Source organism: Polyodon spathula, chromosome 3 (assembly GCF_017654505.1).
Source record: "Polyodon spathula isolate WHYD16114869_AA chromosome 3, ASM1765450v1, whole genome shotgun sequence".
In the NCBI taxonomy this organism is placed as follows: domain Eukaryota; kingdom Metazoa; phylum Chordata; class Actinopteri; order Acipenseriformes; family Polyodontidae; genus Polyodon; species Polyodon spathula.
Genome location: NC_054536.1, coordinates 46,099,986 through 46,117,743, shown reverse-complemented (window position 1 = coordinate 46,117,743; position 17,758 = coordinate 46,099,986). Strand labels below are relative to the sequence as shown.

Below are 17,758 nucleotides of genomic sequence, written 5' to 3'. Positions count from 1 at the left end.
TGTCGGACCAGGTCCAACATAGGACCGCAGTGGATTAAGACTCTGTATAAGTAGCCATTTGAAAAAACATGATTTGAATTAACGCAAGAACAGTGAAAGATACGACCACGCCCTGCTTGAGTAATGAAGAATGCTTGGTTGCTATCGGCATGATTTGAAGGCGGCCTGTCTGTGAGAGAAGTTCCCTACTCACCGAACACCCAACAACCCCGAGTGAGTAAAACGTGCATCTATATATACTGTTGTGCTGGGATTCAATTACTAATTAATTATTAACTTGAATCCCAGCACATGAATTAATTATGTGCAACCTCGTGCTCACATATTAAACACTTTAAATGCACGTGAAGTGATGTACAATCCCATGCCTAAATACAATTATACATTTTTAAACACATGTTAAACACAGACCCGTTTATATCCCACGTACCAATGGCTATACACCAACATTTAACACACCACACACAACATATAACAGAAAATACACACAGGGACGGGCACTTTGTCACATATACCCCCCTCCTGTACAAAGCACACATGGTCTCAATGGCCACCTGTCCCTTAAAAGCCCAAAAGTCCTGGGCCAGGACCGGAGGCTTCAAGGGGCCCACAGGTCGTAAGGCTGTCAGCAGCAATGCTGACAACTGGGTGGCATACTCCTGCCACTCTTCTGCTGCTGGTGACAATGCCGGCAGCTTCCCAGCTGACAGCGGAAATGCCGTCAGCAGAGACATTAATAGTCCCCAGTCTGGCTCCTCCAGCCGGGGTAGTCCTGGCAGCGGAAAAGCTGCTTGGCGGGTGGTCTCCCGACCTCCCCCCTTCTTTGTAGCTGGCAGCTCCCCTTGGTGGGACTCTGACCACAGTACTTCTGGCAGAGAAAGTGCTCCAGTGGGAGCAGGTCTCCTGACCTCCCTCGCTATCTCCGGCAGTGAAACTGCTGCTGGGGTTGGTGGTCTCTAGACCTTCCCCAAGATCTCTGGCAGCGAAACTGCTGCGGGGGAAGGTGGTCTCCTGACCTCTCCCCCCTTTATAGCCGGCAGCTCCCTCTGCGGGGACTCCAGCCCCCAGAACTCCTGCAGTGAAATTGCTACAGGTAAAGGTGGTCTCCTGACCTCTCTCCCCTTTTTCATAGCCGGCAGCTCCCTCTGGTGGGGCTCCGGCCACACTGACCCCTGCAGCCAAGCAGAGACGACTGCAACCTCAGGCGAAGCAGTTCCAGCGAACCCAGGCGATGCCGAGCAGCTGGCAACCCCAGGCGATGCAGAGCGACAGGCAACCCCAGGCAATGCGAGGCAGGCATCCTTGGGCGAAGCGAGGCAGGCATCCTTGGGTGAACTGAGACATGCGTCCTTGGGCGAAGCGAGGCAGGCATCCTTGAGTGAAGCGAAACAGGGAGTCAGAACAAGCTGGGGTGCGGGTGTTGGCCCTCTTCTCGGCCACTGCGGCCGGGCGATTCTTCCCCGTGCTTCCCTCAGCAATCTATGCAAGGGCTGCTGAGGACTGCCAGACGTCTTGTGACGTCATAACCAGGAAATGAATGCACAGAGACAGGACAGATGAGGTGAAATGATGAAGACGCTTGCTTGCGCCGGTTTATTGAAAATGAAATGTTTAAACAAACAGAAGACAGGACACGGCACTTTACACCAAAATAAATAGACAAACTAAAGTGGACTAACACTTAACAAACGGTGAGCAGATAGACACACTAACAAACATGATGAGTTTAAATAAACAATATTGTGCTGGTCCCACCAGCATGTAATAGCAATTGAAATCAAACTCCTACTTGGTTTCTCCTCCTCTCTCCCGTTCCCTACTCACCGAACACCCAACAACCTTGAGTGAATAAAATGTGCATCTATATATACTGTTGTGCTGAGACTCAATTACCAATTAATTATTCACTTGAATCCGAGCACGTGAATTAATTATGTGCAATCTCGTGCTCACATATTAAATACTTTAAATGCACATGAAGTGATGTACAATCCCATGCCTAAATACAATTATACATTTTTAAACATTCGTGAAACACAGACCTGTTTACATTCCATGTACCAATGCCTATACACCAACATTTAACACACTACTTACAACATATAACAGAAAATACACACAGGGGCGGGCACTTTGGAACAAAGACTAAGAAAGATTTCTGCAAAATCTGAAAGAAGAATCGTTCTAGCACCCTGGCAAAATCCTTGGATTACTGCAAAATATTTGACACAAGAATTGAGAGATCATGGTCAAGAAATTCATGTGCGAACAATTCAACATCTTAACAAGATGAATGTCCATGGGTGAAAACCAAGATGCAAAACTTTGTTAATAACAATACACAAAGGAAGTGGTTGTTGTTTTCCATTGAATACTTGAAGAAGCCTGATGATTTCTTCAACCAAATTTTATGAGCAGACAAATACAAAACTTTTTTCAGCAAGAAAGCAATAATATGTTAAGAGGAAGAGATGAGAAGAATTTAAAGAAAAGTTTATCATGCCCAGTGGGAAACATGGTGGAGGTTGTGTGATTGTATGGGCTTGTTTTTCTTCCTCCGGTACTGGTGACCTTTGTGTTGTAGAAGGATTAATGAATGCTGCAATATAGCAAACAAAATGTGCACTCTCATTTGTTACCCAGTGCTATAAGGCTTACTGGACAGAAGTTTGTATTCCAGCAAGATAATGACTGTAAGCATTCTAAAAAGTTTACAAAGGAATTTCTGAAAAAGGAAGATTACAGTTATGGATTGGCTATCTCAGTCCCCAGCTTTGAATCCCATCAATATGTTGTGGATTGACTTGAGGCTGCTGTTGCAAAAAGGAAACCAAAGTCGATTGTAGAACTGAAAGCTGTATGTGTTGAAGAATGGGCAATAATATTTCCAGAAACATGTCAGGAACTGGTTTCAAAATACATAAAAAAGACTGGAAGCTGTAAAGGAAGCAAATGGTGGGCAAACAAATACTAATGTAAGGGTGCCCAAATACTTTTGTCAAAGTATGAAATTAGTTTTTGCATGTTATTTTTCATTGTATGCATGTTGTGCAATAATTTGTTGTTTTATTATAAAGCTGAATCCCTACTTTAATTTATATCTTTAAATAGAAATAAATTATAGAATCACCTCCTTTGTGGTTTTTCTCATTTCTTTTAAATGCCCAAATATTTTGTCTGCAAAAGTACATATACAATGTGAAAAAATGCTAACAAATTGAACACCTAATTTATCACAAAATGTATCACTCTTTGCCTGTCCACAACAACAGATCCAAGTAATAGTACAAGTCAAAAATGAAGTCAATTTTGTTAGCTTTGGGTCATTAGCATTCAATCTTCAATCAAGTTGGAGTCTGTAGCCTCTGAACTGTTAAAACTCTATATCATGATAAAAACCACCTCCATGTTTAACTGCACACATTCCCTTTTTTCTCCAAACACACTTTGGTCCATTTTTTGTTGAAAAGTTCTATTTTAGTCTCATTGGACCAGATCATTTTGTTGAATAATGCTTCAAAATTCTGTTCATACTTGCCAAATTTTAGATATTTGTAGCTGCTCGGATGATTCTCCTACCTACTGTACCCGTAATTTTCTTCGGACATCCACTTCTGTTTTGACAGGATGTAAAGTGGGTCTTAGCCAAGTGTGGTTTACTTGATGCCATGACCAGGTGCTACACTGTTTAGCCTTAGCATTGAAAGACATGAGTAACCTGACCAATAAGTTGCCACCAGTTCCATCAAATCATTACACACAAAAGATAATATTCCTCCATCCAGGAGAGCAACCACCAAAAAAAGATGTTAAAACCAAGGCTCGCCCAGGACAACTGGAAGCTGCTAGAGACTGGAAAATGCTGGCAGATTTTGGTCAATGGCTTATTTTTCCACCTGAGATTGCCACCACTAACCTTTGACCAGACAGTCTCTTGTGGTCTGGATCAGCAGGCCTTGTTCATATGGTAGAGTTAACAGTGCCATGGGAGGATGCTGTGGATGAGGCGTATGAGAGGAAGAAACTTCAGTATGCTCAACTAGCTGCTGAAGTAGAACAGCGAGGATGGAGAGTCCGGGTTTACCTAGTGGTGATGGGTTGTTGAGGATTTGTGGCACATTCTACAACCCGGTTTCTCAGAAATGTCAGGTTCAGTAGCCAAGAGTTGCGTCGCACAATGAAGAACTTATCTGAAGCAGCAGAAAGGACCAGCAACTGGCTGTGGTCAAGCACAATAGGAAGAAAGCAACGCTGATGTATGGGTAAGTAAGCTGGGCTGAGTTGACTTGGGAACGGAGGGGGGTCATGCTGGGACATCAGAATCACTGTTCTGCCCTCTTCAGGTGTCGTGAGCTAGTAGACATAACACCAAGGATGGAAGGTGCCCATCTGAAGACCCCAGAGATGTACCTTACAACCGTATCCAGGCGGTTGTCATGTGGTTGACTGTGGTTGATCCCCGGAGCCAGCATCGCAGCCATTGTGTGTGCTGATGCGCTGGAGAGGCAAAATAAGCTGACCCCTGGAGCCAATATTACACTTCAGCAATCAACACCAGACAGAAGGATATATACATCACCAGATGGAAAGCAATGCAAATGGATGGAGATGCAGATGGATCACATTAGTTTAATGTAAAGCTACATCTTAGTTTATGTCTACTCTCATGTAATGGAAATCAAATCTTAAGCGTTTCAATTTAATTTGTTCTGTGGTACTTCTTGATTATTACTCTGATTGGTGATTTTTGTATTCCATATTTTTTTATTCTGTTATGTAGCCATGTCCTTTGTTGTAGTTTGCTATGAATGCTTTTCTCAAATGCAAATCCACATGTGAAGAGCAGCTCCTGACAAAAACAAAAATCACATCTCCAGGAATGAATGACAAAGCCCTAGATGGGAAAGATACATTCTTGCTTCAATGAAGCAGAAAAGTTGGGTTGACTGACCATGAAATTGCTATAATGTTGGAATGTTTGATTGATTTCTTAAATGTCTGATTGCTAAAACAGAAAGAGAGAGTGGGGTCAGATAAGAGTTCAAACTTCATGTTTTATTTTTCAAGATGAAAAGAATGCGTCAACACGACCAGAGCAGCCACTGCTTTTAGTCTAGATTTATCCAATACAACTTGCTTAATTATTTTAGCCAATTTCAATAAATACCAATCTATTTTGCCATAAGCCAAATTCAATGCAACCACATTTTTTTATTTATTGTGCCTATTGACTATTTCACAATCGACACTGAAATGCAAACATTTCAACTAACGTGGATGTCAATATTCTTTCAATACCAAAAGGTGGTATCAGTGAAGTAAAATCAGTACTACTCAGTAATTTGTGCAGCACCTGCCAAATTATTGCCTGCTGACAATACTATCAAAGTCATTCAAATCATAATCAAAAATGCCATCTGGCAATAATCAGTTTTGTGTGGACAGCCAATTTACAGAAAAGTGTGTGGAGATGTGTCATTTTTTAATCCCTTATGCATCATGAGATTAAAAAAAAAAAAAAAAAAATACTACTCAACTTTCGGTAAGTATCTAGCTACCAGATTTCTGGGAGGCTTAACCGGGACACATGGTGAGTTGATGGGTGGGAATGGGTAAAACTGGAATCTCTTTCTATTGAAATGTAATTTTCCACAAAGAATGTGTATACAGAAGTCCAATGAGATGAGATGTGCGGTTTAAAAAAATAACATAAATCAAACACATATTTATAGTGCTCAATTTATTCAATTTATAGTGCTCAACGATAGTTTGCATTCACATCTGTGATGTAGTTGCTTGCATCACAGATCACACACTACTTGCATGTTGACAGAGTAGGTCCCCTTACGATTTACGTAAAAGTGCTTACTCTGTGTTGGTGTGTGTACTTTAGTGCTAGTGACAAACAATGTGCTTGCTGCATGTCTCCTTCCATGTCAGCCTGAAGCAGTTGGCAGATGTCAGTGACTGTTTGTCTGTTGAGGCGAAATTGCTGCATACATTATGTGTTAGACAGAAAAGATCTTTAAATATCTGGGGACATCTCCTCCTCTACTCTTTGTCTGGCCATGTAGAAATTATTATTATTATTATTATTATTATTATTATTATTATTATTATTATTATTATTATTATTATTATTATTATTATTAATTTCTTAGCAGACGTCCTTATCCAGGACGACTTACAATTGTTACAAAATCACAGTACAAAGTATCACAGTAATCCAATATCATATTAATTCCTTTTCTTTGCCTGCTTCCCTGGCAATTTCACAGGTGGTTCTAACTGACCGTGTAATTTGCGCTCAGTTTAGACCTGGTTCTCACATGTCTACTGAAACGCAAACGCTAACGCCTTGATGGTTTGCTAAATCATTATATTTGTATTTAAATGAGGACACTCCCCAAGTTCAGACCATGTCAAGCGCTGATGCTAACTTGCAGAGTGGGCACAAAAACTTGTGTTGCTAAATCACATATGTGGGCAAAGTCTGTTTGCCCACATGTGCGCCTGATTCAGGTGTGTAACTGTTCGTGAAAGTGTTTTGCGATTGCATTGGGGCTTTGGAAATGTTGCTGAATAGGGTCCATAGCCTTCTACTTTTATTCTCTGTTTGTATGAGTAAAACGTCCTTTGCAAAAGCAATTAGACTTCATATTCAGAATTGTAATTATTAGTCCACATCTTGTGTTTTGAACCACTGTTTAAACACTGAAGAGTGAGTTTAAAGTCTACTGAGTTTATATGCCCTCTTTAAATCATGTCATTTTAATGATTTAGTAGGCTACTTGTATCTGTTCTGTTTATTTTCATCCTGTCTCTGGTGTCAGTATAACAGCTGGATTTTTTCAGTATTAGAGAGGAACTACTGTAATTTCCAGGACATGTGGTTTCTTATGTAGTCTATGCAATGTGAATGTTATATTCAAGAAATCATCCTATTGTTGATCCTGCTCTACTCTATCGGTGCACCTTGAAGCTTTTTCTGTTAATGGCTGTTTGGACTTCAGAAAATGATTTGTAAACAGTGAACTGGGTTTAAATAACTAATTTCATTGTACATTCTTTTTCCAAAGACGACAGTAACCATTTTGTCCTATGAGTGATATGTATTTCCATACATATCTTCAAATGCACCGTTAAATGCATTAATTTTTTAAGTCTCTAATTATGTTTTGTATTTTCGGCAGTACTTAATTTGGTTATGCCCAATTGTTGTATTTTACTGAATTGTAGAATCTCAGGACAGATTGTACCAAATGTAATATTATACAGTAGAGTCCTGTTAATCCGTGCAGATTGGGACCGATTTGAGCCCAAATTAGTGAAAAACACAGACTGGCCGAAAGTGAGTTCACTGTTTGGGAAATCCGTAAGCTATTATTTGAAAACTCGAAAAATGCAATAATACAAATAAAATATAATGTCCTAACTGGTCAAAATATATACTATACATAATCAGCATTGTTCAGAGGCAGAGAAAGCTGGTTTAAAAAAGTCACTGATCTTGAGTCTTTAACTGTGGTAACTGCTCTTCATATTCAGACTGGCAGGCTAAGACTTAAATCTGCTTTCTGCTCGCTTGTCACTGCTTTCAGTAACTCTAATACACTACTGTGCATTGGCAGGTACTATACTGTACTCAATTTAATTGAATTAAATTAAGATGGCCATCTGCTTCCGCACAGATACGATGACTTCCGCACTAATAAGCACCCAAATACATTTCGATAATGTACAGTATTAAACCGCATGGATTATTGAAACACAAATTATTAGCAATAATGGGAGTCTACTGTATTATGGTTTATTGCAAAGGCTGGTATTACTTTGAGGCGAATACCCTGGAAATGCTGTATTAATTGTAACATAACACTGACATGGTTGATTCGCATGGGAGTAAAAAGGCACAGGATGCTTGAGTTTGAAATTTTACAGAAATCCTGATGTCCTGTAAAATAATCAGAGGACCTGTCAGAAAATTATCTGGAATGAAAAGAAATGGACGGTTCACATAGGATTAAATTTAATTGATGTTGGTAAACATTCTGAAACTGCCAGTTTATGTGGTGATTTTTAATCCTGTACGAATGAAGCTTTAGATTGCGCATAGCTACGGTACACTAGGTGGTCAGTGCTGGAAACACTGGTACTTGAGATGAAAAGGTTGAAAACCACTGGTTTAAAGGCAGTAGGACATATTAAAAAAAAATCACTGATTATTATAAATTGAAACTAAACTTTTCCCATAATGTTAGTATTAGCTGGGGCCATCATTTCAATATTAATCTTTGACTTCGTCTCATCATACGTCACTTTGAACAGTATAATCAAAGGAGTTGAAGGCTGAATCTGGTGTGAAAATGACAGAACTCTGCTCAATCACAACTAGATATGTGTTTGACAGATTTATTCTTTTTTTTGTGTGCTTTAGGTGGGCAGTGATGCAAACAACGAGTCAGAGCTTATATTGTTTGGGACGGAGGTTTACAGTGTCGCAGGTGGCTGAGATTTTTTTCTCTTCCATATTGTAGAATAATGAATTTCAGAGGGGGGGGGGGGTAAACCCCTAAAACCCCTAAAACCCCTAAAGCCCATAAAACCCCTAAAATCCCTAAAGTCCCTAAAACCCCTAAAGCCCCTAAAAACCCTAAAGCCCCTAAACCCCCTAAAGCCCATAAAGCCCCTAAAACCCCTAAAGCCCATAAAGCCCCTAAAACCCCTAAATTCACACCAAACTACGCTACTGCCTCCGCTGGGAAAATAATCCCATTAGCCCAGCCTGCACCCGGGACCAAAATTTAAACTGGGACAAAATCACGATTTTTGAAAATACTTTGGGAAACTGGGACAGCCTTTCTGACACTGGACTGTCCCAGCAGCACCGGGACGTTTAGTAGCTATAGGTAAGTATCAACCTTTTTGGGTTAAATTAATGATATGCTTAGTGGCACAATAACTTTTAAATACATTTCCAAATTGCATCAGCTGTACACAGGCTATTGATTATGCTGCTCTTTCCTGCTGTTTTAATCCATCAGCAAGGTACTACTATTGTGCTACTATTTGACATTAGTCAGGTCCCACTTCATGCTTAGGGATATTGGATGATAAGATTTCACTGTGCCTTGCATACACAAGAAGTTCTATAAATTGAAACATAGTTACTTTTTAAAACATACTTTTATATTTCACTCATTGCCTTTAAGCATTCAATCATAAGATTTTATGGAACTTATGTAAGTAGAAGGCATAATAAAGATAGCATTGACAAAGATTTCTTAAATGATTTCTTTACCTAATTCTCGTTTTTTGTTTTAAAATGTAGCTTGCTGGAATTTAGCAACAAATTTCAACACTAAAGAGTGGGACTGAGCCCTTAAAAGCTAACTCCACCTTGCATATATATCATGCAGTGAATATAAATTATGGGTGTCTATTTATTGTTAGGGTTAGAATCCAGTGTCCCACTGGTTAAACTTGACCCACATCACTGCAGGGCTTTCTCTTCTGCTTTACCTCAACCTCACACTTTACTATTAACTTCTGTTTGTATGACATCTATGTTATCAGGTGGTGCTACTTCATACCCAAGTGGGTTTTAAATTGGTCTTCACTTCCTTCTCTTCTACACTAATCTCTGCCAAATGCTTCTACTTCCACTCTACCATTCAGTCTTCTGTCAACAATTCCCATAAACTTTTCTCTACCTCTTCCTTCCTTAGCCATCCCCCCCTCTTCCACCCTCCTCCATCTTGGCTGATGACTTTGCCTCTTCCTCCAAAATCACAGACATCCGCAAACTCTTCACTACCTCACCTCCTTTCTAACCCATTCCCTATCCTCTGCTCACTCTCCCCATAACACTCTGCAACCCTGACTATCCTACCTTTCCTCCTCCTCCTTATCTCCCCTCTCAGACTCCGATCTCTGCTCCATGATCCAGAGCTATGAACCTTCCTTCCCACTCACTTCCAGGCTGGTGCCCCTGCTCTACTCCCTTTTATTTCCTCTCTCCTAAACACCTCTCTGCTCTCTGGCTGCTTCCCCTCTGACTTCAAGCATGCCTGCATCACCCTGTCCTACCCCCCCCCCCAGATCTGTCATCCCTCCAACACTACTGCCCTGTCTCCTTCCACCCGTTCCTCTCTAAAACCTTCGAGCAAGCGGTATACTGACAGCTCTCTTTTCCTGTCAACACATTCCCTGCTTGATCTGGCTTTTGCCCAGCACACTCCACTGAAACTGCTCTGCTCTCCATCACAAATTCTCTACTCTCTGCTCATGTCACCTCCCTCTCCTCTGTCCTAATTCTCCTCAACTATCTGCTGCCTTTGACACAGTTGAACCCTCTTTTCTCTTGTCCTCCCTTGCTAACCTGGGACCCTCCAGCACTGCTCTTGCCTGGTTTTCCTAATTCTCCAAGCGCACATACAGGGCATCCTGGCATGGCTCACCCTCTGCCTCTTGCTCACCTTACACCTGGTCCCTGGGTTCTCCTCCCATGCATTCTCTTATCACTTCTATGCTGATGCTGCCCAGATCTTCTTCTTGTTTCATACTTCTGAGCCTGACATCCTGTATCTCTATCTTTCTCGGCCATCTCCTCTGGATGTACTTGCATCATCTTAAACTCAACCTCTTGAAATCATTCCTTCTTTTCTCCCCCCTCGTCCTCCCCCACCGCTTATCTCTCAAAGAACCTTGGTGTCACCTTGACCCCTCCCTCTCCAACTCGCAGCACATCTCGACTCTGGTCTGCTCCTGTCGCTTCTTCCTCAGAAACATATGCAGAATTTGCCCCTTTCTCACCGATTACTCCACGTAGCTCCTAGTTCAGGCCCAACTCCCTCCTGACCAAACTTCCTCCCTCTGCTCCAGCTCATCCAAAACTTTGCTGCTTGTCTTGTCTTTTCCCTTCCTTGTTTCTCCCATGCTACAGTGCTGCTCTGCTCTCTGCACTGGTTCCCTATCACCGCTTGCATCCAATTCAAAACTGTTGTCCTTGCAGACAAACAAAACAAGAAGTTAACAACTAGAAGGTGCAAGCAACTTGACAGCTGCCAAGACATTCTTGTTCCATAATAATCATGACTAAGGAGTTATAAGCCAGTTTTTCATTTCACCTTTAAGGAAAGGTCAGAGGTGCCGTGTCCTGTGTTTTTGTTTGCTACAACCTTTTTATTTACTGTTCTGTTAATTCATTAAATGCTAGACAAGACCATTCTCTCAGCTCCACCAAACTCCACCTCTCTGTCGTTTATTTCCTGGTTCCTATTTCTGGTCTGACGTCCCCCACTCTGGCCGTCTTTGTGACAAGAGACATTGTTTGATAGCACATATGTGGGTTCTTATATATGTGTTCCATAGTAACCATTACCCTAATTGCACTCTTTGAGGAGTTAGTTTTACATTTGACCTTAATGTCAGGTCATTTTTTAATAGAGCATACATTAATTCCCATAGGCCTCCACTGCTCGTGAGTCTACAACATTCTACCTTAGATAAATACTACAATATATGCAAATATGTGCAAATTGACCTTAGCTGAAATTTAAGTTTTTTTCATGTAGCAGAACTTGATAGACAACCTTGCCAAGGCTATGTATTCAAAGTTTCGCTTCAATCGGCATAAGGGTTTCAGAATAAAACATTTTTATATTTTTAACAAATCCAATATGGCCGCCAATCAACTTCTCTTGAACAACCGTAAATGGAGGCCATGAGGGTAGTCTACTTGCACATCTCTGCGATAAGCAGTTTCGGAGAAAAATAATTCTTAAAATAATCCAATATGGCTGCCAAACCATGTGACCTATGACCTTTTTTTTGCCGTGACACACTTCCCAGAGGCCTCTACCACCGTACCAAGTCTCGTAACTTTTCGGGAAACAGTGTTGATTTTATGCAACTTTTAATTTCTCGGAAGGAAACAAAATGATAATATTCCCAGCAATAACAATAGGCTTCCCAGCCATTCTGGCTGGGAAGACTAATAATAATAATAATAATAAAAATCTTAACAATAAAAATAGGCTTCCCTGCCATTTTGGCTTGGAAGCCTAATAGCCTAACCAGCTGCTTCCCTTATTGCCTAACATGTTTCAGGCAGTAATATACTTTACCCAAAAGAACCTTCTAGAAAGTGCAAGCGTAACAATTTAATGGCATGGAAACTGAACTTCATTTAACCTAATGTAGTACCAGATACAGATACAATCACTTTTACCGTGCCGAAAGTTTCTTAGTCTGTCCTGCAGAGGCACAATGGCCAATGGCTTACATCTGGTCTGTGTACCAACAAAAGTATGTTGTTTGTGATTAAGCTGTGAGATAGCTGGAATGACAAGTTGTTTGTTTACTTACTCTGCATTGTGGTGGAAATTGTCATAGCGCACAAAGAGCGAGGTGTAAATAGTCTCGGTCAGCAGTGAATAGATGGTTATCATAGTAAGCAGTACTGCCAGCTTCAGGACTGAGTTGAGGCGAAGAAACACAGCACAGGTCACCATAGCCAGGATACCAGTGAAGACAAAGTACTGGAAACAAGAAGAAATAAAATACATTTGTATTAATGTATCCTTTTGTATTTTTGAAGGACCTGAAGTTTGTACCACAGCTGCAGCACAACTAAAGAAATCCCTTTGAAAATAAATACATCAGCAGCAACATTTGAATCTGTCAAAAACATTTTTTTCCAACAAAACATATTCTATCATTATTAAGCTGACTGTAAACAACACAGTAATCAATGAAGTAACAGTACTGTATATCCAAATATTGTAATACATCAATTATTTAACAAGATTAATCAATTTGATTAATAAGTCGATTTAATTACTATTGAAACATATTAATAGCTTCAAATTAGGTCACAAAACAGATTAATCATAGGCATCAATTAGATTTCTAAATTAATGTTATACAAAAATTAGTATGAAAACATCTCAAAACATAGCTCATTTGGGCAGAAAAAAGGAAATTGGCTCTGGACTGGGCCCCCCTAAAGGCTGGGCCCGGGTGCAGTCATGTCCATGTCCCTTGCACCTCTTACGCCAGCCCTGGCACTGGATGTGCACCACCACGGTACTTGTTTTGTTTGTCTGAGTTTATTATTAGTTATTTATTATTTGTTTTGGCCAACGTGCCTTTTGTTTCGTGTTTAGTGTTTTATTTGTTTAATAAAGAAAGAACGCATTTGCGTCTCACCATGCAGTACTGAGCCTGTGTCTACTTACTGGTCTAACGTCACCCACCAAGCCATCCATGACAGTGGCCCATGGCATATGGTCCAAAGTAGAGTGACGGAGAGCCCTCATGCAGTGTTTCTGCTGCAAGGTTAACGGAGTAACCTCAGCATTTAACACCAAAAGTCTAATTAAGGTGTGTGGCTAACTACCCCAATAAAAGTGTGTTAAATTCTCTTTGATGTTTGGTAGACATCCCAGGCTAAAGGATGACCTGGCTCATGGCACTCCAGTGCTCAAGGAAGGAGACAGCTCATGACGAGTATGTGGTCCACCTTCGGGAACACCTGGTCCAGGCAAAACGGCAGCAGAAACAGAATTATGATCGGCAGGCCAGTGGGATTTCTCTACGCCCAGGAAACAGGGTGCTGGTAGCAAACAAGAGCAAGAGAGGGAAACGGAAACTTGGAGACAGATGGGAGGAAACGCCCAATATAGTTGTTGGAAAGCAATCTAACCTCCCATTGTATGTGTATAGACAACCCGTCAGTTAATGTTTCTCCCTATTGGAGACACTGGTCAGTCATCTGGCAGTAACTTTCAGGCTCAGAGAGAAGACAATACAGGGGACTTTACTTAAGAAGGAGAGGAGCAAGAGGAAACATAAGCTGAAGCAAAGACTCAGGCGGTGGGTTGGGGACAAAGTTTTATGCCCTCAGTGGCGATAGAGAGGTAATCAATAGGCAGTCAGAGCAGAGGCAGAGGTTATATGGGGATGCTGGGGTGGAAAACAAAGGAAGCCATAGTCCGGGTGGGTTGGACCAACACTGGGCTAACACACATCCCACAGTGACACAGACATGTATCACCCAGACCAGTATATGTCCAGCCAATCAGACCAGCCCGGAGAGAGCCAAGCACACTGGCCGGAGGGAGCTCAGAGGACAAGGAATTGCCCGGAGGGAGCCCAGGAAACCAGCGCAGAGGGAGCTCGGTGGACCAGGACCTGCCGAGAAGGAGCCTGGCAGACCAGCCCGGAGGGAGCTCAGTGGACGAGAACCTGCCCTAAGGGAGCCCGGCAGACCAACCTGGAGGAGCACAGCAGACCAGGACCTGCCAGGAGGGATTCTGGTAGACCAACAGCCCAGGACCAGCCCAAAGGGAGCCCAGCAGCCCAACAGCCCAGGACCAACCCAGTGGGAGCCCAATGGTCCAGCTCAGGAGGCAGAGTGAAAGGATTGCCGGAGAGTCTCAAGATCATGTATTTGGCCCGTGGCACACAGGTTGGTGGCCGAGAGCCCCTCAGTGTTTAAACCTGGAACATCGGATCAAGGGCCTTTCAGTAGGCAGGGGAGAGTGTAGCCAGGGAAACATTTAGAACTGCAGTGCTCTCTGATATTCACGTGAGACGACAAGAAGTATAACAACATGAAGCTGACAGCACTTTCCCTTTCCAGTCCAATGTCGGACCCTGTCTAACATCATCAAAAAGACGTAAAGCACAGGTCTGTAGTAATTTTTTCTACGGAAAAAGCTGAGAAAACCTTTCAAGGGCCGAGTGAGACCGGTAGGAGCCGAATGAAACCGAAAAAATTACAGAGATAACATAGACATAAACAATGGAGGTAGCTGCTTCTGCATCCAGGGCTCAAAGAATATCAGATATTTGCAGAGCTTTCTGAGATGTTATAGTAATAAAATAATGACTTGGATCACATTATTGAGGAGTTTGTTGATAAAATGAGTGATAGGGAGAGGATTTATCAGTATGCAAGTCTATAAAGAGGTATGTGATGAATACAGTGAACAAGGGGTGGGGCTTGGCTTATTTTAAACAGCACGTTTAAAATAAACAAGGCGTGTGAAAATAAATTGGACTTGATGTGCCTGACGAGCGCTGAATAAATGGACCGCTAAGGGTTAATGTACTAAGCCTGCCTTGTACCTGGGCATTTATATTTTTGTCTTTTAAATATACAGTGCCATGAAAAAGTATTTGCCCCCTGTCTGATTTTCTGCATTTTTGCATATTTTTGACACAGAGTCTTATCAGATCTTCAACTAAAATTGAATATTAGATAAAAGGGACCCTGAGTGAACATATAACACACAATTTTGATATTTATTTCATTTATTTATTAAAGAAAGTTATGCAACACCCAGTGCCCCCATGTGAAAAAGTAATTGCCCCCTTAGACTCAATAACTGGTTACACCATCTTTAGCAGCAATAACTGCAACCAAACACTTCTTGTAGTTATTGATCAGCCTCTCACAGCGCTGTGGAGGAATTTTGGCCCACTCCTTCATGCAGAACTGCTTCAACTCAGTGACATTTGTGGGTTTTCAAGGCTAAACTACTCGTTTCAGGTCCTGCCACAGCATCTCAATGGGGTTTAGGTCTGGACTTTGACTAGGCCATTCCAAAACTTTAAATTCTTCTTCTTCAACCATTCTGATGTGTAGACTTGCTTGTGTGTTTAGGATCATTGTCTTGCTGCATGACCCATCTGCGCTTCAGCTTGAGCTCATGGACGGATGGCCTGACATTCTCTTGTAGAATTCTCTGATACAGAGCAGAATTCACTGTCCCTTCAATGATGGCAAGTCGTCCAGGTCCTGATGCAGCAAAGCATCCCCAAATCATGATACTACCACCACCATGCTCGACCGTTCTTTTTATAGAATACAGTGTTTGGTTTTCGCCAAACATAATGGGGCCCATGTTCGCCAAAAATTTCACTTTTGACTCATCTGTCCGTAGAACATCGTTCCAGAACTCTTGAGGATCTTTTTGGCAAACTTGAGATGAGCATTCATGTTCTTCTTAGTGAACAGTGGTTTCCACTTTGCTACTCTTCCAGGAATCCCTTTTTTTGCTCAGTGTCTTTCTGATGGTGGAGTTATGAATACTGACCTTAGCTGAGGCGAGAGAGTCGGCTGATTCATGGATGTTGTTCTAGGGTTCTTTGTGACTTCCTGGATGATTTTACGCCTTGCTCTTGGAGAGAATTTGGCAGGACAGTCACTCCTGGAAAGATTCACTACTGTCCCAAACTTTCTCCATTTGGACAATATGGCTCTAACTGTGGTTTGGTGGAGCCCCAGAGCATTAGAAATGGCTTTGTAACCAGACTGATAAGCATTAACAACTTTTTTTCATCAGGAATTTCTTTTGATCGTAGCATGATGTGCCTCTAGAACCTGTGTGCTGACAACTTCACTCCGATGGTAAGGGCCAAAGTTAGTCAGATACATATTGGGCAGGGCTGGCCCAAATCAGGCCTGATTGTTAACCAAAGCATTTAAATAACTGACCCTAATTATCCCTTTAATTTGGGTTGCATTAACTATGGGGGCAATAACTTTTTCACACCTGAAGATTGCATGTTTGATGAAAGAAGCATCAAACAAATAAAGAAGCACCAAACTTTGGTGTAATTTTTTCTCTCAGACTCTCTCTATGTACGACTACAACCCACAAAAAGATCTGACCAAATTTAATGTGAAAAATATGCAAAAATACAGAAAATCAGACAGGGGGCAAATACTTTTTACAAGGTACTGTATCAGGTGGAACAAAATAAAATATAGTTGGCTTACTGGACTCAAACAACCTGGTCTGGGTTCATTGATTGAAATAAAACACACGACACAAACTACACAATGTAAATACAGTATATACCTCTTTAAACAATTATCATCACCTCACTACCTGATTTTAATTTGAGTTACAGTAACTCACACCGCAGCGCTACAGTTGTGTCAATAGAGATGGCACAGGGAGTCCTCCCATTTTTAAAAGAACTGGGTTTATTATATATTTTTTACTATAGCCCAGAGAAATGGTAGGCTTTCGGGCTATGCTGGAGGATCATTGGTTTTAAGTGGACTCCAACACGTGAGTTTACTGTTACTTCAATTCTAAAGCAGACAAGGGGGGTTACACTTACATCCATGCCTGACCAGGTTTCGCTGAGAACCTGAAGGTTCTGTTCTAGAAATGCTCTATTTTATGTTTGAAAATATCCAGTTTCTTGTTTGGTAGATACCATAGAATGGAACTGTACACAGGAGTGACATGTAGCTTCCTTGTCTAAATCTTTTATCTCTGATAAATTGTAGTTCCTTGTTTAATTCGAGGAATACATATATATATATATATATATATATATTATTATATATATATATATATATATATATATATATATATATATATATATATATATATATATATATCTCCAGGGCTGGGGTGTTGGAGCATTTTTTTTGGTTGTGCATTGTCAGTGTTTTTTGTTACGGATGTGACTTTTGAGCTGATAAGGGAATGGTGACAATACCCTTGAAGTTGTATAAAGAGCATTTCAATGTAAAGTGGAGTGATGAAAAAAAGAAACCTAGTTAGAAGCAACACTTGTGTGAATGTTGGGCCCCAGCACCTTTCCAATTGTGCCTATTTGCTTGATGCTTGACAAGGCTGCCCCAGTTGCTTCTCCTAACTTGGGTGTTTGTGTTTGATATCACCACTTTAAAGCGGCTGTTACATTTTTCTAACTTGTTTTTTTACAT

General features: G+C 41.2%; 1 protein-coding gene across 1 annotated transcript in view; it reads right to left on the bottom strand.

The window, feature by feature from the left end:
• Nucleotides 1-17,758, bottom strand: part of adcy8 (adenylate cyclase 8 (brain)) — a 190,424-nt gene that overhangs the window by 61,936 nt on the left and 110,730 nt on the right. The window contains exon 10 of the mRNA XM_041241855.1: nucleotides 12,370-12,542. Coding sequence (XP_041097789.1) covers nucleotides 12,370-12,542 — 173 coding nt within the window. The remainder of the gene's footprint in view (nucleotides 1-12,369; nucleotides 12,543-17,758) is intronic.